The 26,067-nt window shown below is 40.0% G+C and overlaps 1 protein-coding gene across 1 annotated transcript in view; it reads left to right on the forward strand.

The window, feature by feature from the left end:
- ANK3 (ankyrin 3) overlaps positions 1 to 26,067 on the forward strand; it is a 337,518-nt gene that overhangs the window by 163,711 nt on the left and 147,740 nt on the right. Inside the window, exons 9-14 of the mRNA XM_082643157.1 lie at positions 9,858 to 9,956; positions 14,950 to 15,147; positions 17,225 to 17,323; positions 19,826 to 19,924; positions 22,556 to 22,654; positions 25,704 to 25,901. Of these exons, the coding sequence (XP_082499283.1) occupies positions 9,858 to 9,956; positions 14,950 to 15,147; positions 17,225 to 17,323; positions 19,826 to 19,924; positions 22,556 to 22,654; positions 25,704 to 25,901 (792 nt within the window). The remainder of the gene's footprint in view (positions 1 to 9,857; positions 9,957 to 14,949; positions 15,148 to 17,224; positions 17,324 to 19,825; positions 19,925 to 22,555; positions 22,655 to 25,703; positions 25,902 to 26,067) is intronic.

The raw sequence follows: 26,067 nt of genomic DNA on the forward strand, positions 1-26,067 counted from the left end.
CTTCTTTGGAGAAATGTCTGTTTAGGTCTTCTGCCCAATTTTGGAATAAGTTATTTGGTTTTTTTTTATATTGAGCTGCATGAGCTGCTTATAAACTTTGGAGATAAATCCTTTGTCAGTTGCTTCGTTTGCAAATATTTTCTTCCATTCAGAGGGTTGTCTTTTTGTCTTGTTTATGGTTTCCTTTGCTGTGCAAAAGCTTTTAAGTGTCATTAAGTCCCATTTGTTTATTTTTGTTTCTATTTCCATTTCTCTAGGAGGTGGGTCTAAAAGGATCTTGCTGTGATTTATGTCGTAGAGTGTTTTGCCTATGTATTCCTCTAAGAGTTTTATAGTGTCTGGCCTTACATTTAGGTCTTTAATCCATTTTGAGTTTATTTTTGTGTATGGTGTTAGGGAGTGTTCTAATTTCATTCTTTTACATGTAGCTGTCCAGTTTTCCCAGCACCACTTATGGAAGAGGCTGTCTTTTCTCCATTGTATATGCTTGCCTCCTTTATCAAAAGTAAGGTGACCATATGTGTGTGGGTTTATTTCTGGGCTTTCTATCCTGTTGCATTGATCTATATTTCTGTTTTTGTGCCAGTACCATACTATCTTGATTACTGTAGCTTTGTGGTATAGTCTGAAGTCCTGGAGCCTGATTCCTCCAGCTCTGTTTTTCTTTCTCAAGATTGCTTTGGCTACTTGGGGTCTTTTGTGTTTCCATACAAATTGTGAAATTTTTTGTTCTAGTTCTGTGAAAAATGCCATTGGTAGTTTGACAGGTATTGCATTGAATCTGTAGATTGACAGGCAGATTCTTAACCACTGTGCCACCAGGGAAGTCCCTGGAAAAATATTTTTAAGAAACATGTTTGGAGGGCTTCCCTGGTGGCGCAGTGGTTAAGAATCTGCCTGCCAATGCAGGGGACATGGGTTCAAGCCCTGGTCCGGGAAGATCCCACATGCCACGGAGCAACTAAGCCTGTGTGCCATAACTACTGAAGCGCATGCACCTAGAGGCCGTGCTCCGCAACAACAGAAGCCACCGCAATGAGAAGCCCACGCACCGGAACAAAGAGTAGCCCCAACTCGCCACAACTAGAGAAAGCCCGCGCTCAGCAACGAAGACCCAATGCAGACAAAAACAAATAAATAAATAAATTTATTAAAAAATACAAATAAAAATAAAAGAAACATGTTTAGAGACATTGAAAAGCATCGACAGCAGGAATAAATTGGAGTGAATTCAACTTTTGAAAGAACTAAATAACACAGGAGGAGATCTGTATTTACATGGCAGCCCTCACTAGTCAGTACAGCGTAATATGACAGCTCATGCAGAAAGTCAGTTTTATTGTCTTGAGGACAGAGGATCAAGTTTGGGGCTGTAAGAGTGGCTGGACATTTAGGGGGGAAACCCCTGAAAGAAGGAAACCACAAAGGGAAATCAACATGTAACTCTCCACAATCCTTGGTTGACCCCTGAACTGTGCACGTGCAGGGTAAAACTCCAAGGTGGTCAGAGGAAAATAACAGCTAAAAGATTGAAACCTTCAAAGAAACTTCAGCAGCTACCTGCTACACAGGAGACAGAATTACCACATCAGAGATGCTTGGTAAACATCTTTGGCCCAGGACTAAAGGAATCACTCTGGGAATAAGGACAAAACTGAAATAGACCTATTGTTGAAAGCCTAAAAGCAAGTCCCCACAAGTTCCAGAGTTGCTATAACGTACAATTCACAATACCTAGTATATAATTTAAAAATTATTATAGGACTTCCCTGGTGGCGCAGTGGTTGAGAGTCCGCCCGCCAATGCAGGGGACACGGGTTCGTGCCCCGGTCCGGGAAGATCCCACATGCCACGGAGTGGCTGGGCCCTTGAGCCATGGCTGCTGAGCCTGCGCGTCCGGAGCCTGTGCTCTGCAATGGGAGAGGCCACAACAGTGAGAGGCCCAAGTACCACAAAAAAAAAAAAAAAAAAAAAAAAAAAAAATTTATTATACATTAAACATGTTAAATAATCGAAGGAAAAGACCGATATAATGGGTGAAGAAAAGGAGAATTTCAGGAGAATTAAGGAAACCTTTAAAAAAATTTAAGATGAACCAGATAGAAATCCTACAATAGAAAAACACAATATCTGAATTTTTTTAAGTCATTGGATGAGATAAACAGCTGATTAAGTATAAAGAAAGAAAGAGTTGGTGAATTTGAAGACAATTCATAAAAATCATCCAAACTGAAGAACAGAAAGCAAAAAGATTAAAAATCAAATGAACACCATATCAACAATCTGTGCAATAATAGCAAGCCAACTAGATACATACAATAGAGCCTAAGAGGTAGAGGAAAAAGAGAATGGGGTAGGGAAAAAATATATATATATATATATTTAATTTGGAGATATATATATATATATATCTCCAAATTAAATCATAAACTGCAAACCCAGGAAACTTAGCACGCCAAGGAGGATAAATACAAAGAAAACCACACAGAGGCACATCATACTGAAACTGCTGGATGTCAAAAATAGAAAATTTTTTAAGCAGCCAGAGAAAAAGATGCATTATAAATGGAAAAACGATGATGAGGATGTTATCTGACTTCTTATCAGAAACACTGGGGGTCAGAAGACAAATATCTTTAAGGTGCTGAATAAAAAATATCTGTTAACCTAGAATTTATATCCAGTACAAGTATATTTCCATAATAAAAGTAAAATAAAGACAGTTTCAGGTAAACAAAAGCTGAGATAACTTGTTACCATCAAACCCATACTAAAAGAAATACTAAAGGAAGTTCTTCATTCTGAAGGGAAATGATACTAGGTGGAAATGTGGATCTAAATAAAGTAGAGATGAGTTAGAAGTCATAAACAGATAAAGAATTATTTTTATTTTCTTAAATTTTTAAAAAGTTGATTGTTTAAGTAATAGCTGTTATGAGGTTTATAATCCATGTAAAAGTTAAATATATATTTAGAGCACAAAAGATGAAACTGCTAATGTAAATGGAATTATTGCAGAATTCTCATGCATGAGAATAATATTGGTTCAATACATAATATATAAATACTGTAACTATATAATTAATAATATTATTTAGACTGTAATAAGTTAAGGATACTTTTTTTAATATAAATTTATTTATTTATTTTTGGCTGCATAGGGTCTTCTTTGCTGCTCGTGGGCTTTCTCTAGTTGTGGCGAGCGGGGGCTACTCTTTGCCGCAGTGCGCGGGCTTCTCATTGTGGTGGCTTCTCTTGTTGGGGAGCACAGGCTGTAGGCGCACGGGCTTCAGTAGTTGTGGCACGCAGGCTCAGTAGTTGTGGCTCGCAGGCTCTAGAGCGCAGGCTCAGTAGTTGTGGTGCATGGGCTTAGTTGCCCCGCGGCCTGTGGGATTTTCCCAGACCAGGGCTCGAACCCATGTCCCCTGCATTGGCAGGCGGATTCTTAACCACTGTGACACCAGGGAAGTCCAAGGATACATATTTTAATCTCTAGAACCACCACTAGAGAAAAAAAGGAAAGAAAAGAAAAAAGAGTTTAGTTAAAAAGCCAAAGGAAGAGATAGTCAATGATATATATGATGAATCAATCACTAGCATACTAAATAATACTCAGTTAACCCAAAAGAAGATAAGAAAGAAGGATCAAAAAACGCAAAGAGCAGACTGGAGAAATACACAACAAATAGTATACAGGTGTGTTCTAGGCTCAGAGAGAAAGCTCTAGTTTTCCAAGGAGAAAGAACAACAGAAGGATTTTACCTTATTTTAGTTTAATTCAAAACATGTAGAATGTATGGCATGACAGCAAGGAAGAGCATTAGAACGAGATTTTTTTCTCTCCTATGTATAAATGGCAGAAATGAATTCTTGATCTTAAAAGGAGATTGCTTGGTAGAGTAGAAGAAATCCAGTCCCTCTGACGGAGGCAACCCTGAGTGTCAGTTCTAATGGGAACCATTAACTTGCCTGTGACCTCGGGTAGTTACATTAATCCTGTGGAGCAGCTTTCTCATCTATAAATGGAACTTCTGATGCCTTTCTCATGAGTTGTTATAAAAATTCACTAAGATCACAAATATAAAGTGCCTGTGACAGCAGAGGGGTTTCAAAAATGTTATTTCACTTTCTCTCAGGCCAAATCTACAATTACCGAACATGCACAAAATGGGGACACAGTCAGAATTTTTAGAGGAAAATACAGATATGAGAATAGCTTTGCTATTGAACGTAATTGGCGCCTTTTAATTGATCTCTGGCTATCATTATAACTGTCCTCTTATGAGCACTACCTGCCTTCTCTTTCATTGTTTTCAATCTTCAGTTAAATATCACATCCTGTTTTATATCCATGACATAGAAAAAAGTATATATCCACAGAGTTCTCTCTGCTTGATTTCCTTTTCCTTCTATTGAGTATGTTTTTTGCTTAAAAGGAAGAATAGAAAGGACCCTAGAGGATAGTAATCAAAATAAACTATGTTTCTTTCTGAAAGTATTTCCCAAGTCATGAATTTGTGTCATTTCAGTATTGGCTTTGAGCAAATTCAACCTGTTAAGTACATATTCTGGGTTCATTATTCCTAAGTGTGATGGTTTAATGTCCCGCTCCATGCTTTTCAGAAAAACCAGGCTCGAAAGAAAATCTTTTTGACCTTCGAGTGTGCAGGATTTTGCTCTTTGTGCAAAAGAGCCTTTTGTCCAGCCAATAAAGTGCAGTTCCCCACGTCACTAATAAGATTACTGTCACTGAAATGAAATATGAGATCTAGACTCACCAGTGTGTGTTGCTTCAGAATTCTGCCCAAGGGAATACTTGTTCATTATGTTAGCGCTTTAGAAATCAGGGGAATTGGAAAAAAAAAAAAAAAATCACTAACCCCATGCAGTTTCATTTCCTTCCCATAATGTTACTATGGCAACTCCACATCCTCTCTCCTTCTCTCCTGTCCAACTGCATATGCTGCCTTTCTTGAGGCAGCCTCCCTTGAGCCTCAAGAATTGCCTTTGTCAAGCATTTTTCACCTGGAGGTCAAAACTATATACTGTCCTATATGGTTGAAGAACTGCTTTTTAGTCTAGGACCCATTCAAAGTGACACTGTACATTAATTGTAAATTTCCAGGGATTGGGAGCAGGTAAGAATCCTTATTTTGTATTGGAAAAAGCGTTCCTCTAATTTTAAGGAAAGGAGTTCTCTGCTATGTAAACCAGTTCACTACTGTTGCAAAACACAATATCCACGATAGCTTTTTTAAGCTTACAATGTTCTGAATTACAAAGAGGAAAAAATCTTAGAGCAAGTATTCTCATATTTCTCTTACTTTCGTATTCTTTTTTTATTGAAGTATAGTTGATTTCAGTGTTGTGTTAATTTCTGCTCTCCAGCCAAGTGATTCAGTTTATATATAATATATATATTCTATATATATATATATATTCCTTTTTACATTCTTTTCCATTATGGTTTATCACAGGATATTGAATATTGTTCCCTGTGCTATACAGTAGGGCTTTGTTGTTTATTCATTCTATATATAATAGTTTGCAGCTGCTAATCTCAAACTCCCCCTCCATCCCTCCCCCACCCCTCCTCCCCCTTGGCAACCACAAGTCTGTTCTCTATGTCTGTGAGTCTCTTTCTATCTCGTAGATAAGTTCCTTTGTATTGTATTTTAGATTCCACATATAAGCGATATCATATGGTATTTGTCTTTCTCTTTCTGACTTACTTCACTTAGAATGATAGTCTCTAGTTCCATGCATGTTGCTGCAAATGGCATTATGTTGTTCTTTTTTTATGGTCTTACTTTCTTATTCTTAATGCTAAGAAGACTGAGTCATATTCTTCAGTGTAATTCCAATTTATAAGTCACTTACCTATTGAAAATTTTATTTTTCTGGGACAATAATAGCACTTCTGACACACAAAATCAGTCTAGTCCTAAACAAAAAGGATAAGAAGGAAAGGAATTACTAAGCAACTAAGTAGAAAACGTTTTTAAAAGACTAGCCCAGAAACCCATTCATTCACCCGCTCATTCATTCATTCACTCAGTCATTTTTAGTAAGCAACTTTCACCAACATGATACTGTTACCCTATCTGTGAGATTCAAGTATCCCTTTTAAGCTAGTAACTTTTTCATCAGAAACAGACTCACTGGAATGATAATGCAAGCTCACAAAGACTAAAATACCAAGTAAAAAGTCCTAGGTTCCCCCAAAGAGGTTCAGATAAAATATGAGGGGAATCCTGATGGTAGAATGGTTATGTCTAGCTTTGGGAAAGCCTTCAAAGAAAAACTGTACTTTAAACGGTAAGGATTTGGATCTTGGCGAAAGTAGAAAGGGAACTTCAAGGTACATGAAATAGTGTGTGCAAAGCAGAGAAACTAGAACATGAGAGACTTTCTCCAAGAACTGCGAAGAGTTTAATTGAGGTAGAAGAGAAGGGAATTAGGGGAGAGTCAAGTGTAGCAGCGACTGACTGGAAGGCTTTGAATGCTAACCTAAGGAATTTAGACTTGGCTGAGGAATGAATAACAGTTATGAAAGATCTTTTTGAACACAGGGGTATCATGATCAGAACAGACCATCAGGAACATGAATGATAAGCCACACCTATTTCAAAGCCAAAGAAATTAGTTCGAAATTTAAATGTTTACTTCCCCCACACACACAAAATGGGTATTAAGTAATGTCAGTGCCTGCTTTTTTTTTTTTTTAACTGAACTGTTAATCACTACATGGCATATCCTTTTCCAGCTCCCTGTGGTTTAGCTGGTCGTGTCGGTCTTCGTGACTGTAGACACTGTGGTGCTAATTAAAGATCTTACATTAACTCTAGGCACTAGTTGTCCACTGACCTGTGACTGTCCTAGCAGCCAGGCCGGCACTGTCTATGCAACCAGACAGTCGTGACATCTTGTACAGCTTCCTGCTGAAAGGGCTGTCTCCTGCCAGGCTTCTGGCTATCGGAAGAGCCACGCACCTTTGAAAAGTTTCAAAGCAAATTTGCAGAAGATCCAAAGGAGTCAGCCATTTGCAATCAGTGTTTAAAATACTGCAAGTAAAACTACAATTGAAAGAGCTATGCTTCAGGTAGTTCTTTGCAGTTGAGCAAGGATGATGAGGCCTTCCTTGGGGAACCCGAGGACTTTATCATTGAAATGAGGTGACAAAAGGAGCAGTGGCTAGAATGGAAAGCCCTTCACAGCTCTGACACTGCAGAAAAAAGTCACCTTTCCTGGCTGAGTCTCCAGATTCTGTAAGTTTTTAATAAATAAACACCAGAGATCAGAGGTAGCAGCTGCAGAATGTAGATAAAAGAAGGCGCTGAGTGGCTGAAAGTTTGAGCAGAGGGGCTTTGTCTTAATAACTCCTCCCAAGATATGCCTTATTTGCCCTGCAGTCAGCACTGGCCTCATTCTGAATTCAGCCCATGGAACCCTGGATGAGTCATTTAACCTCTTTGAGCCTCAGAGTCTTCATTTACAAAAAGAAGATCGTACCTTCCGTATAAGGGTAGTTGTGAGAATACAATGATCGAATGTAGTGGATTTGCTTCAAAACAATATAAGAAAGGAGAAGAGGTCAGGATATAGATAAATCAAGGTGGATCCTAAGGTGACATTTATTGATGCTGTCCACCAGGTACCTAGACGCTCATTACACTATACAGTCTACTTTAGTCTGAAATATGTTTGAAGTTTTTCATAATGAAAACTTTTTTAAAAAGATGATGTCAGCAAAAATATATGTCTGTAAGGAACAATGTACTTCAAAGGATTAAGGAGTTGAGATAGATTTTACTCTTAGATAGCCAAGCACTTTGTTATTCAGTATGTAGGATTTTGCTTGGGGGAAGATCATTTTCAAAGATAAATGAGTTTTCAAAGATAAATAATTTTATGTCTGTGACCATAGTTTGAAAATGCCTATACATATTGTCACCCCTTATATCATAGAGTCTACTTACGAGAAAATGAGAGAATTAAAGTTAACCTTTTAGTTCATAAAAGGCAGTCACATTCGGAGTATGTGAAATTTTTTGTGTGTTGCAAGGTAGATGTGATTATTGTATTATTTCTCCTTCAGATATTTTCAGGTTTTACATTACTGGGAAGACATTTGGCCTTCATGGTATACTTTTAATTTATTCTCAGATTTTATTTTATTCTATTTTATTAAGAAAATGCTGTTTCCACTTGAAAGACAGTTATATTGCTTAGCTTTGCTTTAGAAGAGCAAATGTTTTAAATCAGCATAAAAGGTAGAATATTTAAACATGCTCAAAATATACAAACCAGCTCATGTCATATTTGCAATTCAAATCTCATTTTTCAAGGAATTTTAATTCTACTGATATTTAGCTAATAGTTTAGAAATAGGATTGTACCTTATTGATTATATATTAGGATAATTAGGCTTACTTTCAAGATCTGCTCACACAATCTAGAAAGTGATTTGAATACATTAAATCAACTTTTGATGTATTTTAAAATGTGACTCTCCCTAGGGTAGGTATTAAGTGTCAACAGCAGGAATCTTCAAGTTGGGGAACACATAAGCCAGGGTGGGTGTGTGAAAACTCCATACGATTTGGAGCCACTTAGATAGTTTTAAGTGAATAAATTTCCACTTCCTCATCTCCCTGTTAATTCTCCTGTTCCACCTACATTTTAATACAATAGCCCTTCTCGATAGTCCGAAGGAAAGGCCTGAGTCTAACTCTAAGCCACAAGGCCCCAGGGTGCAAAACCTCTGAGGGGAAGGGGAGATGGAGAGGGGGAAAAGGGAAGAGTTGAAAATACTGGTGTCCTATTAAGAACTTATGAGTCCGGTGATTAGATAAGCAATTCTCTGCATATCAAATGCTTAGAAATCCTATTGCTGCCAACACAAAGGAAGAACCTAATGGTCCTTATGTCTTATGATGGATCATTGGAAGAAATCTTTGATGAAAGTTCATTAAGTGATTGTTGGCATGTAATTCAGGAGTTTAGAGAATTAGCGGCACTTCCAAAACAAAAGTCCAACTACTTATTTATGCAGACAAAATGTCTTAGCACTAGCATTTATAAAAACAAAAATTAGGGACGTATTGATGCTGAACCCTGTCTCATCTTAGCAATAAATAATACTTATTAGCAGATCCATGAACTAGTTGTGAAAAAAATACATCTCATTCAGAGAGGAATTTTTAATAAATTGTTACCCTTGCTTAATAATCATAAAATGTGTAATATATTTTTGCTGTTTTGATCCATTGTGTTTGAATAATTATAATGCCAATCAGGAGATTTATTTTTGATTCTTAAATAAAGGCTTACGTTCTCAGGAAATCTTTAAACCTTTTTAAAAAGTAAATTTATATATTTTTGCAGCAGGGAAATATGATACCGTAATCAATAAAAAACACTCAAGCAAAAATTATATTACATGAAGATAAAATTATATGGGGGGGGTGGAATGGAAATAGACATGCAGGAGCAAAAAGGACCAATGTAAAGTTTCTGTTACAAATTCCTATTTTAAAGATTTGTGTATTTTTTTAAATGGTGGATATCAAATTATTTATAGTGTTTAGATTCCATTGGATAGTCAAAAGAGTAGTGGAACAGTTATATTTTTAAATGTCAGTTTTGTGTGGAATCACACACTTGGCAACTACTTAAACTTATGAAAACTTCTGTCCTCTAGTTGAAAATATAAAATTGTTTTATGAGATACACGCGTAAATGTTTGAAGCTCACTGGTCCACAGCATGTTGGATGCCGTGCCGAATCTTGACCGAATGCACTCATTTATAGAATTTCCCATCAACTGTAATTGAAGATGTTGCCTTGTTTGATAGGATGGGCTGACGCCACTGCACTGTGGAGCGAGGAGTGGTCATGAGCAGGTGGTGGAGATGCTGCTTGATCGAGCTGCCCCCATTCTCTCAAAAACCAAGGTAATTTCTCCCCAGGTGTTTGGTCATCACACTGTATTGAGCTTTGAATCCCTTGACTGGTTATTTCACCCAGCCTTTCAATCACATAGAAAATGCCATAGTTTGAGTTTAGTAGTTAGCGTGGCTCTGTGCACCCAATCTTCGGTGACCCTCAAGATTAAATTTGGGTTTATGAGGCCTTCAGATGCATGCCCTCTATCACCAAGTCATTTGCGTGTGTGTTGCTTTTGTTTTTATTTTGTTTTGTTTCAGGAACACTTACTGCTTGATTTTATTCTATGAAACTTTCATAGCTCAGAAATGATTGCTTGTTGGGGAAAGAAAGACTGCAAGATCTGCAGTCTAAAGTCTGGGTGCTGGTGCACTTTCTCCAGCCCTTCAGTTTATTTCTTGAGAGTTCACAGACTATTAAAAAGGCCAAGATATCATTTGACTGAAAAAGACTGGAAACTTTGGAAAGACTATACCTTGCTTGGGCCTTTGGAAAAGTTGACATATCTGAAGGGAATACATGATGATGGCCTGAAAAAAAATAATGTTTTACTAAGTGTCTTCTGGATTTTTAAATGGTAAAACCATTTGACAGTATTTGAAAAAGAGAATATTTGTAAATAAATTCTGGGACATATAAAAACTACCTCAGAGTCATTACTGTTTTTATAAATCAAACCAGTGATTTTTTGAAGCTATCTTAAGCTTTATAAGGAGCCCTAATTTCTAAACATTAACAAAAAAAAACCCCAAAGCACATATTACTCCTGTGTGTACTCTGATCAGTGTTTACTCAACAACTCTAGTGAAGATGGACAGGGTCAAGGCGGTCTGAACAATTCCATCACTTATTTGAAATGCAGGGTTTAGATTGGTGAGCTGTTGGAGATACTATCCAGCAGAATTAAGCAGCCACCATTTTTCATTGCATTTGATGACATCTTGGACTTTTGAGTGCTTCTCATCTAAACCATTCTATTTGTTGTTCTTCCTTTCACATAGTCCATATCTATCTTCTCTCCATCCCACTGCTATCTTTGAGCTACATCATCTTCCTGAACCATCATAATCACTTCCTTACTGGTCCCCCACTTCCTCACCTGCTCCTTTCCAATCCAGTTCCCATTTTGCAGTCAGAGTGTCAACCAAATCATGTCAACCTCCTGCCTAAAAAACCTCCAAGTAATTCCCGTCGTTCTCTTTAAAATTAATTTTTATTTTATCAAAGCAGTATAGGCACAATTAAAAAGCAAATCATTGTCTCATCATTCTTCTCCTAGTATTCATCTCAGTATCTATTTGGCTTTTTTTCCTGAAAAATCTCCTTGACTTTTTTCTTTGATGCTTTTCATATGCAAGAACATTTTCTTGTCCTCTGAGAGCTTCTTTTCTTAAAGCATCCAGTTCTTGTTTTATGGATGCTATACATTCTGTTGCCTTTTGGAGAACATTCAAGGTGACATTTCTTTAAAATTCTTTCTGCCTCTCATCTGTCCCTAACTCCTCAGATTTCCTTTTTTCTCTTTGTTGGCTTTGGCTCTCTTTTTCATGATGGGGGTTGCCCGCGAATGTCTGTACCTGACCATGTCAAGCACTCACCTTTGAGTGGAAGCTCCGTGAGAGTGTGGGCAGGGCTTCTCTCAGGTGTATCAGGTGGTGGTGGGTTGGAGGGGTCCCTAACGTCAGTATAAATTGCCCTTTTCTTCGGGTTTTTTTGAGGGATGAGTCCTCTAACCTTTTGCCGTGTGCATCCAGATGAATACATTGAGTAAGAAAAAGGAAAAGGAGCTGTCATTCTCCTGGTCCTCTATGCATACCTTAATCATAACAATGATAACAACATTTACATAGTGTTTACTACATACCAGGCTCTAAGCACTTTACATATTTTAACCCAGTTACTCCCCCACAACAACTCAATGAGGTACTGATTTTACTATTATGCCCTTTTTATAGATGAGGAAACTGAGATCCAAAGAGAGAAAGTAACTTTCTTGAGATGTCTCAGCTAGTGGCAGGCCAAGGATTTGAACCCAGACAGTCTTACTCTAGAGATCATACTCTTAACACCTAGGCTGTCCTTCCTTCTGTGAACACCTGTTCTCAGTCCAGAGCCTAACCACTGCCCTCCGCTCTGCCCCAGCCTCCACATCCAGAATCTCCAGAAATTAAATTCCTGGTTTCCTGCAAGGTATGAGGGGGCAGTCATCTGTCTTTGCTGGGTTAGAAGGTCTTGGAGACCTGACCACTCCATAGGCAGCTAAACCAATCCTGCTTTTGGCCCCAAGCTTCATCTTTATCCTCCAAGGTACTATGTTTCCGTATTGTCTGCCTTTTGGGCATCTGAGAGGTAAATCCGTTGTCTGTATTATACCCCGTGGTATACTGGAGCCTGTTGTGTACATCTCTTTCCAGTTCCATATTCAGTAACATCATGTTGATAGCTTGAAATCAGTCATAGCACAGAGGTCTTTACACCTTGGAAATTGGCAAATGCCATATCTCAGGGCTGTTCTTCTTTAAAGAGCTATTGTGAAACATTGGCCAGCACACCACGGATTATACCCCTCCACAGGCACTTAGGTGTCAGCCTTTTCCTCTCTGCTGGATGAGGTAACACTTAAAATCTTTTCTCATATTCCAAAGTTTATAGACATCACACATCTGTTTTTGTTTCCTTTGCCATGTTGTGTGAGTGTGTGGGTGTGCATGCCCTGTGGGTTTTACCTTTTCAATTCCGTTCATGGTTTTTAGTGGAGTTTGTGAAAGGATGGATAAACACGCATGTCACATCTACCATGTTTATCTGGAAGTTGCCCAGCCCACTGCACTGAGAATTCCTTACCAGAATCTGACCACCTCTCTGCCTCATCTCTCCTTCTGGTCCTTACCTTCTTCTAGCCAAGCAGCCTCCTTTCACTTCCTAGAATACACCAAGTTTGTTCTCATTTCCCATTCCCACAGACTGACCTCTCTCAGTCTGTCCCAGAGTTCTGCAGTCTTCACACATTTCTCAACTCAAATGTCGTCTTCTCAGAGAGGCCTTCTTAGTTTCTTTACCTGTTTGCTGTCTCTTCAGTGAAATGAAAACAAGAACTTTGTCTTATTCAGTGCAGTACCCTAAGGACCTAAATCAGCACCTGGCGCATAGGAGACCTTCCCCAAATATTTGTTGAATGAATAGTAAGCGAATGAAGGCATTCTGAACTTTAAGACCATCTGTCTAATTCTTCAAGACTTTCATCTTTCTGAGCTAAGAAGAACCATCACACTGGATCCATGTTTTTAGCTTGATGACAATGCCATACATAATATGACCCCTCTCCACACAGCAGATGATCTTTCCTTTCTTCTGGTCCTTCCCCAGTGACCTATAAGTTACCCACTCATATGTGATTGTTTTGTGTATCATTAGAGAATTTCCTTCTTTTATTGACACAGCCTCCCATTTCTACTCTCCACGAAGTCATTTGTTCTCTCACATTTTGTTTCTTTGTTTACTTTGTGTTTTCCTCTAAGACTGTATCAAAACATAAAGCGGAGGAATGTTTTGGCAGGAAATAAACAAGTGCATATGCTCGTGGGTGGCAGTGTCTCAAATGAGAAATGTTCCCCTCCTTTCCTGCACCTTAGTTTCTACTTTGGTTCAAAATGTTGGAGTGGAATTTTTTAGGCAGAAATATTCTGCTTGACTGGCAGTGTATGAAGGCTTTAAATTTACATAATTATTTATGGAGCTCTTTCTATATATACAAGGCTCTCTGCTGGGCAATATGGGGAAATTATAAGCCATGAACCTCCTGTTTTCAAGAAACAAAAATAGCTGAAATACATGACATGGTGAGTGAATGATGCCATGAGAGTGGCCAAAGGAAGGCTTGGTGTTTTTCCCCCCTTGAACTCCTGTTTTATGTCATTCAGATAAATTAGGGGAATTTAACTTGGCCCGGAGGATTCAGAAATACCTAGTTCATTGGTACATACTTAGTATATCATTATTTTCAAAGTTCAGTGATGTTGATTTTTTTGGAAACTGAATTTACCATCGCTTTTCCCTCCCACGTAGGTTAAACTAGGTTACAGTAATTACTAGAGGCTCTCTTGATAACTGGATTCTCTAGGAACTTCCCAGGCTCCAACACTTTGTCTCCATATTTAAAGGAAGCGTGCCTGGAAAGACTGATACCTTAATACCTTGTTTTTGCCTTCATTAGAAAATGAAGTGTTGAATGCTAAATGTCACTCCAATCTTTTTAACGGTTTTAGTTACCTTTGACCCCACTCATGCCTTCTCTCAGCTCTCTAAATGAATTTTTTACTTATCTGTATTGCATATGAGGACCTGTCATTGAACCCAACTGATTTAAACTGAGGCAAGCATTAATTAGTTAATGAGTTTGTCACAGTCTTGCCTTTCCTCGCCATAGACACATGGGGGCACCAGATGGATGGAAAAGGGCAAAGTTTTCCTTTCTACGTTGATGTGAGATGAAATGTGTTGTATTCAGATCTTTTTTCTAAAAATTGATCAATATAATATTCAATATCAAGCATTAATAACACAGGAGCACAAAATAAAAACCAGTCTAGTGAATACCATTCTGTTTCTGCCTTTATTTTAGCCTTTTCATTCTTTTGTTGTTATCAGTACTTTTTTTATTGAAGTATAGTTGATTTCCAGTTTTCAGTCTTAAATAGTAAGAATTCAGATTCACTGGAAATGCAATCAATAGTGGACCTTAGTGCAGTTCACACTATTTTTTAAATCAGAAAAAGAAATTATCATTGAAAATTTATTTTTGATTGATACAAGAAGTAGGAGGACTAGTTTGGAAAGTAGCTACAGTTCAAAACAGTTGCCACAAAACCTTTTAAAAAGAGAAGGTATTTCCGTGTGCAAATCTAGGGCTTTCATCTGTTCACATTTGTGCTGTATTTTGTGTTGGGCACATTCACATTTGAAAGGTAAAACAATAAACTCTGCTTGCCTTCTGTGTTCCAGAATGGATTGTCTCCACTGCACATGGCTACACAGGGGGATCATTTAAACTGCGTCCAACTTCTCCTCCAGCATAACGTGCCTGTGGACGACGTCACCAATGACTACCTGACTGCCCTGCACGTGGCTGCCCACTGTGGCCATTACAAAGTCGCCAAGGTTCTCTTGGACAAGAAGGCTAACCCCAACGCCAAAGCCCTGGTGAGTAGCTTAGCTCACAAGTCCAGCCTGTGTTGTCTTGCTGACCACATGCTACCCAAAGGGACTCCTTTTCAGGAGGTGAAAATGGAAGGTCTACTTAAGTAAAGTGTACTTCTTGTCAACCTTCAGATGGCCTTCTGGAAAATCTGTAAACCCTTCTATTTCCAACATAAGCAAGACTGGTGAGGCTAAATCATTAACTTCTTTATGGTCACACTCGTGGTTCTCTTACATAAATAAACCCAAAGACTGTACAAGTACAAAAGGACTGAGCTGGTCAACTTATCTTCTGGTAGGTAAAGTGATAACTGTGAATTAAAAGTTTTTTGTGAGATCTAAAAATACGAGGCAAAATGATCAGAAAACTTCATCTTAAACGTGAAAGGTCTAGGAATTTGTGAGCAGAAATTCAATGTGAGGATGTTAACCATGTAAGGTAATGAAATATCACCTGTCATTGTTTCCTCAAGATGCGAATCAAAAATTTGGTCTAGTTTGTAGTCTTAACTCCTAGAATGACATGCTGCTTTAACCTTGAGCTTTGCTCTATAGTTTGGTTTTCACAAGGAGATGGTGTTTGTTGTCTTTAGGAAAATAAATGGTCCCAAGTTAGTAAGCTGTTTAAATTTAGTTCAGAAGAAGCACTCATGTTTAGGAAAAAAATATGTCACGGCTTCCCTGGTGGCACAGTGGTTGAGAGTCCGCCTGCCGATGCAGGGGACACGGGTTCGTGCCCCGGTCTGGGGGGATCCCACATGCCGCGGAGCGGCTGGGTCCGTGCGCCATGGCCGCTGGGCCTGCGCGTCCGGAGCCTGTGCTCCGCAACGGGAGAGGCCACAGCAGTGAGAAGCCCGCGTACCACAAAAAAAAAAAAAAAAAAAAAAAAAAAATATGTCACCAAGTGCTAGGGAAAACGTGTGCGTTTACTAGCAACTTTGCAGTAAAGGCTGTCATCTGATCAACCATTTTAGGAAGGGTCTCTGCTCCCTTGCGGTTCATATGGTCACCTCTGGCACTCTGTGGCCCCTGAGATTTGGAGTGGGCAGGAACGGATGGGCAGAGAGGAGCCCTCCAGACCCCAGGCAGCTCCATCACCATCGTAATTCTAAATGCTTTTCCTGGAGCAGCATTTTAAGAGCTGTTGACTGGCCCAAGATATCAAACATATCTTTGAATTCTGAGAAGGGAGGAAAAGAAATGAGCAGTCATGACTTATTTTTCCACACAAGAAAAAAGGCCTTACAACGGGGTGTGGACTCTCATCCTCATTTTCCTCTGACTGAAGATTTCACAACATTAGGAGGTTCTGGAGGTTGTAGGCAGTCACCCCCGGATGGACTATGGCCTGGTAAATGGTCTCAAAACCTCCATAGAAGCACTCGTGGTGACTTTGACCTAAGCTTGCGTGGTGGGCCCTGATATTCTGTAGTTCTCTGTGGTGACAAAAATATGCTCCATGGTCTCTCTCACTTAGCGGGCAGTACAGTTTGGTAAGTAATTTGTTTAAAAAGCAGGTTCTTTTACTAGATTAAATATTAAACCAAATGATCCAACTAATATTGGGTTGTTTAAGTTTCTGCTTCCTTGGAGTAAGCACCTACTTGAATCTTAAAACTTGGAAGAAATAAAAACATTTCAGAACAGGTCTTGAAGTTGTTTTTAAATGCAGCAGAGAAGTCACAATGGGCAGTGGTGAACTTTTGGCTGTGAGGACAAATCTTGGCCGAGATGTTTTTAGTCTGTGTTTGAAATGAGGTAGAGGAGGGACATATTTGGAAAATAAATTCCAGAATAAAATAGTCTAAGAAGACGCATGACCATTTTGCCTTAACTACCGGGAGATTATGACAAAAATTTGCTTCCTGTTCGTGATTAGCAGGGCACCTTGGGTTCCTGGGAGCAGGTAGACTACCTGTGCTTCCAGAAAAGAATCCGTATTCGGTTTAACCCCTCGTTGTTGCCGCTCATTTCCAAATCTTTACACAACATCACTTTTGCAAAAATATTTTACCATACACAGTGGAAGTAGATCTCAACGGAACGTAATCCAATAGGTCTGTGTCTTTTTCCCTTGCAGAATGGCTTTACCCCTCTCCATATTGCCTGCAAGAAGAATCGAATTAAAGTAATGGAACTCCTTCTGAAACATGGTGCATCCATCCAAGCTGTAACCGAGGTGAGAAGAGGAGGATTTCTGGGGGTCCCCATGTATAGCCTCAGCAGGCAGAGGCCCAGTGCCCTCCCTGACCACCAGCTAGTTTTGCCGTGTGTGGTTGTCATACTACTTTCTGAACCCTTCACCCAAGGGGCTGCCAGTCCTTAGGAGAGCAGACAGGAGTGGGAGGAGAGTGCAAATACATCACCATGACGAGAAGCATCACCCAAACACATGTGTCGTGCTCAAGGCAGGCGGGGGGATGGGGGTGCCATCACTCCAAGCGTAATTTACATGAAATCCATTCATGCACTGCTTCTCAAATCCTGTAATGCAGTGCTTAGGGGTGGTTTTGCCCGCTATGAGGCATTTGGCCATGTCTGGAAGTATTTCTAGTTGTCACAACTGGATGGTGCTACTGGCATCTAGTGGACAGAGGCCAGAGATGCTACTAAACATTCTACAGTGTACAGCCCAGCCTCCAACAACAAAGAGTTATCTGGCTCAAAATGTCACGTGTGCCATGGTTGAGAACCCCTGCACAACATAACCTCTGCATACTGTTGAAGTGAGGATTGCTCTCAGGAAAAACTCAGAATTAACGAAACACAGAGTTGCTGAAGTTAGTAAAAGGGTAGCTCTCGGTTGCTTTCATACAAACTGACATAGAACTCAGAGAAGTGACTTATTGGGCTCAGGGCTGAGCCTGCGACATGCAAACCAAACCTGGCATCCACTTCCCTAGGCTGCACTCCCTTTTGTTCACTCCATATATCTACACCCTCCATGCATCTCGCCCCTCCCTTTCCAGGCTAGTCCTGTATGTCTTTCAGGACCAGATCTGGGGCTGCCTTCTCTGGGAATCCTCCCCTAACCCTTGGCCTGGGCCAGGAGCTCTTCCTTGGGACCATTGCCACATCCTGTGCATATTTCCGTCAGAGCTCTTGTCCAGCTGGCTTACTTATGACCCAGCCACTCCCCTCCACCCCGTCCCAAAACTGCAGGCTCCACCAAGGCAGGCCAGTGTCTTACTGGTCTTAATATACCCGCAACACAGTAGATGCCATAGTAGATCATTCAGTAAAGTTTTGTTGAATGCAACCATGAAGACTAGGATTTGAAGCTAACATAAAAACTAAGGTCTAGTCCAGTCGTTGTTGCTTTGCCTCAGTTTCTCATCTGCAAATGAAGTATTTGCCTTGATTTCTAACACTTATAACTTCGAAATACTAAATGATAGAAAATATTAATACCGATTCGCTCTTTTCTGAGTCTTCTGGCTTTATGGTAGGCATCCAGTTATTTTCATCATAAAATAGTAAGTTTATTCTCAGTGCACGGCAGCCCTTTTTAACGATCAAAATGGGCTCTGAAATAAAAGACTTTTCACTGAATAAGTGTCCAGAGATGCCAGCCTGTGATGAGAAGCTTCCACTGCCAGCTCTGTACTCCCTCGGAAAGGCGGTGCAGACCATGTCCTAACAACGCCCCCTGCTGATGGGAAAAGGTGCCGAATTATAACAAAATTCTCCTTCCCCCTGTTTTCCTCAGTTCCTATTCTTTGAAGTCTGGGCAACAAAAATTCTACCTCTTCTGTTTTCTATCTTACTTTCATTGTATAGAATTCCTTTAACACATTTTTTGACATTACTCAAATTTCTGTTGAAATTAGTTGTCTCCTTCTCTCTCAGCTTTTTCTAGCCATATTAAGTATTTTTTTTCCAAATTATGATGTTCATGGTATAAGTGGGATTAAATTCTGAAAAATTGAAAATGAAATCATTTTATGCAAGAAGCACCAGTGGTTGTGGTGGGGTGTGTGTGAGGAGGACTTTGAAGCACACATGAAAATTAAGGTCTAGTCTGGTGACTATTGTTCTATTTGCCTTAATTATATCACCTGAATTTATAATATGCAGAAAGATAAAAATTTAAATGATTGGGACAGTTAATGCTGATCTGCTCATTTCTTAGAGGGATGGCTTTGTGTTCCCACCCTGCTCTTTCACGTGTAATATAATCAGTGATTCTGAGAGCATGGGAGTCCTTATTAAAAGGCCAGAATAGGATCTGAAATAAAAGTTGAATTTTTGCTATTGTGTATGTAATCACACAAGTGTCCCCCCTCCACACACACACACACACACACACACACACACACACACACACACACAGAGTCATATGGATAAGGAAGGCTTAGTAGCAAAGGGAAAAAACCTTCAAGGTATTTCTCTAAATATTTTTTATAGAGCTATATAAAATGTGTGAAATAAACCTTTCCTCTTTAATGGTTATGACATAGGCCTTTCATAATCACGGAATGTGCTTTAGAGAAATGATGAATATTGATACGTTTGCCTTATAAAATCTATGACGTAATGGTGATGTCTTGATGTTTTCTGATCTGATCAATAAATTGGTTATCTTAGCCTGGATGGATGGATGGCAGGTAGGCAGGCAGGCAGGCAGACAAACCCTTTTTAAAATAAGCCAACAAACTGACATTTCCCTCTTTTTCCCCAGTCGGGCCTTACCCCAATCCATGTTGCTGCCTTCATGGGGCATGTAAATATCGTGTCACAACTAATGCATCATGGAGCCTCACCAAATACCACCAACGTGGTAAGTATCCTTTGAACAAAGTAGGTCTCATTGTGAGCATTTATGAAACTGGAAACGATTGCTCTCAATCTACTTATTTTTGTTATAGGTAAATTAATTCCCATTTAACTTGAGTACTTAAAAGGGCAGAATTTTGAAAATACCTGTGGTTTCCTTTATTTCAAAGGCAAGATCCATTCGATCACTAGCTGGTCACATATTGCTAAGACTTAGGGACTGTGTATATTACTACTGAATGTTATGCTTTAAAAAATAAAGTTTTGTGGACGGGGAGAGTTTTTTTTCAACAGAAGCATTATGTTGCATGCATGATGGACCTAGAGATTATCGTACTAAGCAAAGTAAGTCAGAAAGAGAAAGAAAAATGCCATATGATATCGCTTATATGTGGAATCTAAAATGTGACACAAATGAACTTATCTACAAAACAGAAACAGACTCACAGACATAGAGAACAGACTTGTGGTTGCCAAGAGGGAGGGGGTTGGGGGAGGAATGGATTGGGAGTTTGGGATTAGCAGATGCAAACAATTACATATAGGATGGATAAACAACAAGGTCCTACTGTATAGCACAGGGAACTATCAATATATTCAATATCCTGTGATAAACCATAATGGAAAAGAATATGAAAGTGAATATATATGTATAACTGAGTCACTTTGCTATTTAGCAGAAATTAACACATTGTAAATCAACTATACTTGAATAAAATTTTTTTTAAAAATAAGTGTTGCATGTTGAGAAGGTGGTTCCAACACTCTCCTTATTGTGATTTCAAGTAACTTCAAAGTAATTTCTCTTCAGCGTGCTCGACAATGTTATCGCAAACCCATGGAACTCAGTTCATTATTGGATGTTGTTGTTTTCCCACACTAAGCATTGCTCTGCAGAACCATGAGACTCACTTCATAGTAAATGTCAGAGGAGTAACTTACCACCCTCGATCTGCATGTGGCCTTTGACATTGTTTTACAGAATTTTAAGTTTAGCAGCATAACAATCTTAGCACCCCAGACCACAAGCATAAGAACACTAGTTGGACTCATGAGCACCAAAGAAATAAAAATAAAACGAGGAACATTCTGGCACAGAAAGGGCAAACCATAAGGTCCTGCGTCCTCACCCTGAGGGTAGGCCCCCGAAAGGCTCTATGTCTTCCAGCAGCTTGAGTCAGCACATACACGTCAGACCAGCTCTCAGCTGAAATGCAGTCTTTCCTGCTACTAACACCAGGAGAGAAGGTTTTCCTTTATGAAGAGAACACTGGGTACCATGGTCACCTACATCCTCGGCACCTTTCCAGGAAACAAAGCAACAAGTTTCATGTGAACTGTATCTCTGCATATCCTTCCATGGAGGTAGATGTCCTATAAAGCAAAGCAATATCTATAAAAAGTAATTTAAAGGTGGGCACTGGGACTTCCCTGGTGGCGCAGTGGTTAAGAATCCGCCTGCCAATGCAGGGGAGATGGGTTTGAGCCCTGGTCCGGGAAGATCCCACGTGCCACGGAGCAACTAAGCCTGTGCGCCACAACTACTGGGCCTGTGCTCTAGAGCCCACGAGCCACAACTACTGAAACCCGTGCACCACAGCTACTGAAGCCCGCGTGCCTAGAGCCCATGCTCCACAACAAGAGAAGCCACCACAATGAGAAGCCCGCGCACGGCAACAAAGAGTAGCCTCTGCTCACCACACCTAGAGAAAGCCTGTGCACAGCAACGAAGACCCAACGCAGCCAAAAATAAATAAATAAATATATAATTTTAAAAATAAAAATAAAAAATAAAGGTGGGCATCACTTGTGTGGGGGAGAATATATTTGATTTTTATTACTTTTTTACATTTCAATCCATATGTGTTTTCTATGTTGTTTTCCTTTTTTTATTATTAAGTAAATGAAAAGATCATCTGAATGAAAGTCCATTTGGTGAAAAGCAGCAGAGGCGGGGGAAGTCCAGTGGCAAAGAAAATAACCCCTTGGGATAATGCCCAAAAGGATAATGACCTGTTGAGATAAAGCAGGAAATGCAAACCAAGGGCAAGCCAGGTCTGGCCCTTAGGTGTGTTTTGTGTTGCCTGTGCAGCATTTTTGGTTTTCTTTTGTTTTGAACTCTGATTTTTTGACCAGCATTCAAGAAATATACACAAATATCCAGACTGCCGCTTTTTTGAAAAATAGGAAGGTATGTCATGATACAGCTGGCATCCCAAAGAGTTACTGAAGTAGCCTGCTGACGCCAGCTAGCAGCGCCTCCCTCAGCCAGGATAAGGCCTGGTCTGTCTCCAGGAGCACTCTCCATCTTCCCTCTTCACTCACCTACCCTCCTGCTTGGCTCCATAGCATTTGCCTTTGAACCCCCAGTGAGGCTACATTGTAGATTATTGAGCGTGGCTTCTGATCCTGCCTTGCTCTCTGGGCTTACACTGATGTCTTCCATCATGGACCAGGTTCCTGGGAAATTCTTGTGTATTTCATTTCCTATCTTTCCTATTTTCAATAAGGAAGTGCTTGGAACTACTTTTTATTTAAAAAAAAAAAAAAACCCTCCATCATCAACTTTATGCAAAGAAAATAGGCCAGTCTTCTTTAGAGCTGCCGTTAAGTTACCTTGGCTCCTGTTCCCCAGAGAGGAGAAACAGCACTGCACATGGCAGCTCGGTCCGGCCAGGCCGAAGTCGTGCGGTATCTGGTGCAAGACGGCGCTCAGGTAGAAGCTAAAGCTAAGGTATGTGCCGAGCATGGAAGTGTTTGCTGCCGAGAGAAGAAATGATTTTAATAAAACCTTTAAACATAGGCATGCTTTCTTCCAGGATCACTCTTTTCAAGTAATGAACCACCACCAATGACAAAAGTCTCTACCCAAGGGATATTGAAAACATCCTCTCCCTGTATGTGTATCTACTCAATTATTTAACAAAATGAAATTGAACAAGAACTTTGTGTCCTTGGCACATTGCTCATCCCTAATGGCTTAGGAAACAAACCTAGAATTGGCTCAGAGTTTGCACTCTATGGAGAAGGGCTCATGCACAAAGCTTCTAAAACAAGCACAGTTTGGAAGCATAATTGAGTTCTTTTGGTTGACCTAGATGTCAGCTGTCAGAGCCACAAAAGGAAAAAGGGAGTTTGAACTTTTTCTCTGCAAGTTGTGAAACCATAAACCCTGAGACTTTGTCAGAGTTGTTCATGGAACATAGAATGTAGAAGAACATCAGGGATGAGTTTGTTTGTTTGTTTTTGGCCGCACCTTGCGGCATGTGGGATCTTAGTTCCCAGACCAGGGATCGAACCCACACTCCCTGCATTGGAAGGTGGAGCCTTAACCACTGGACAGCTGGGGAAGTCCAAGGGCTGAGTTTGAATGCGTCATTCTCTGCCTGGCATTTACCCTCCAGAAGAAACTCACTATCTGTCACTGTCTTGATGGTAGTTGGTCTGGTTATCAAAATGGCAGTTTAAAATTTGTTGTTTGCTTATTTATTGATGTTTAGCTTTTTTTAATGATTTTTTTTCAGTGCATGAATAAACTATAATTTACCAATTTGTTTTTTTTAAATGGCAGTTTAGGTCAAGAATTGCAAATAGATATGTAAATACCTCAACCATTTAATTTTAGCCCTTCAATATACAAATATTCATTTATTTGTCATTTAATTACATACTTTGTAGTTTCTAGTTCACGGTTAAATGAAGAGAAAACTGAGGCATTTGCAAAGCAGTTTGAGTACAGGATATTTCTCAACTTTTATAATTTTCCCCCAGTCTATTCAGCTCTCCTACCCATATGTAGTTTGACCATAGTTGGGTTTGGGGGGGTTTTCTTTGTCTTTTTTTCCTTTTTTGGCTGTGTGGCATGCAGAACTTCCCCAACCAGGGATTGAACTTGTGCCCCCTGCATTGGAAGCATGGAGTCTTAACCACTGGACCACCAGGGAAGTCCCATAGTTGGTTTTTAATCAACGTCTACCAAGGCTCTCCAAGGCTTTTAAGTTAGTGTTCTTAAAGCCTTTCCTTTCGTACTCATATTTTACCTCTTAACATATCACATAATTATATAATTAGTGTAAATATAGTACAAATTAGACAAGTACTAGTATAAACACACTAGTGTGGGAACAAACACAACTAGGTCTTTGTAAACATAAAATCCACAGGTAGGTACAAAGGTAGTGGTAACATTCTAGTCAGCAGACTATAAACTTAAGTGTCCGGCCTATCGTGGTGCCAGCTGGTAGATTTTACAGAGGACCTAGAAACAAAGCTCAGCAAACTTTTTCTGTAAAGGGCCTGATCATAAATATTTTAGGCTTCACAGGATACAGTCTTTGTCCACAAACTCTCAACTCTGTTGTTACAGAGTGAAAACAGCAATAGTACATAATTTAATACTTCAGCAAATGGACATGACTGTGTTCCAATAAAACTTTATTTACAAACACAGGTGGCAGCTGGATTTGGCCCCTGAATTTTACTGTTCTGACCCCTGATCTAGAGGATGTTGGTTAATCAGTTAAGTAGATTGGTTAAGAGAGGCTGTACTCTACCATTATAGGAAACCTCACATTTTTGAGTGTTGTTACATATGAAGCATTTCGTCTAGGAAGTGGTTTCACCCACAAGCTGAAATTGACCATAAGATGTATAGTTATCTCATTAAAGAGATAGTATGTATCATTGTTAAGAGCCTGACTTACACAGCCAGACTGCCTGGGTTCGAATCTTTGTCCATGATGTACTACCTGAGTAACCCTGGGCAGGTTAACTAACATCTCCGTGCCACATTCCCTTCTCTAGTTTCCTCATGTAGGAAATGGGAATAATGACAGTTGTAATAGATAGGATTGCTGTAATGATGAATGAATTAATGCAGGTAGAGTACCTGGAACAGAGCCTGGGGCGTGCACACGCGCAGTTGACGTCCAGTGGTGGTGGAAGCAGTAGCAGAGTTGTATGAGATTTTTCTTTGGCAACGATCTCTCTCTATTTTCAGTGTTTCTCTTCTTCCTTGTGGCATCTCCCCTAACTTCTCACACTTCCTACTAGTTACATAGACCCTCTTGCTTTGATCTTGACCGTCACCTTACTTACCTTTGCATAGCAGTGCCCTGTGCTCCAGCCTCTTCTCTCTGCTTGCCCTACATAAAGTATTTACCTGGACTTTTTCACATCCCGGTAGGGGATTTCTCTCCAGAGGGCATCTTTGGGCAAACAAGGAAAAGATACCCCTCCAACGGGGGGTAAGGCCCTCAGGGTGCAGGACTTCGGAGTGCCTTGTGTCCTTGGGTGAACCGTAATAAGGTGCCTTCCACTCCAGGCAGATGCATCCTGATGACAGCTCGGCAAGCAGAGGATGGGCTGGCTGTCAGCCCCCATCTTAGCTGGGAACCTTCCTCAACCATCCTATACTGCCCTCTCCCCTCCTCCCACTTTTGACCGTGGGAAGGCAGCACCAATAAAATAATTCATTCAAATGAGTCATCAGAGGTTTAAAAATTGCTAAAGTATAGCAGGAGAGAGTGGGGATAATTTCTAGATGGAACTGCCTTTCACAATTCTCACGCTAATAGGTTACTCAAAGGGTGTCTAAGGTGCTTAGATCTGCCATCCCCACCTTTCTGAAACTTAAAGAAAAAGATAAATGAGGTTCTTTTTAGTATTGAATCAAAGAGTTGAATGTAGCCTCTGATACCAAGCAGTGACGTTTCCTGTATTTTTCACAGTGGCACCATTGTTTTCTCAGCTCATCAGCCCTGAATTTTTACCTTGTCCTATAGGATGACCAAACCCCACTCCACATTTCTGCCCGACTGGGGAAAGCAGATATAGTACAACAGCTGTTACAGCAAGGAGCATCTCCAAATGCAGCCACGACTTCTGGGTACACCCCACTCCACCTTGCAGCCCGAGAGGGGCATGAGGACGTAGCCGCATTCCTTTTGGATCATGGCGCATCTTTATCTATAACAACAAAGGTATGAAAGCCAGTCTTAGAATCCTGCTGTGTCCCCCAAAAAAACACTCTCTTTACAGTTTCCTGCATGGTAATAGGTACAAAAGCTGTACAACAGCAACTATACTTGGATCCCAGGATTAACATGGCCAGCAAAGCCCTGGGATGGGACAAGGTGATTTGGTGTG

This window comes from Mesoplodon mirus, assembly GCF_964341445.2.
Source record: "Mesoplodon mirus genome assembly, chromosome: 2".
Lineage (NCBI taxonomy): Eukaryota > Metazoa > Chordata > Mammalia > Artiodactyla > Ziphiidae > Mesoplodon > Mesoplodon mirus.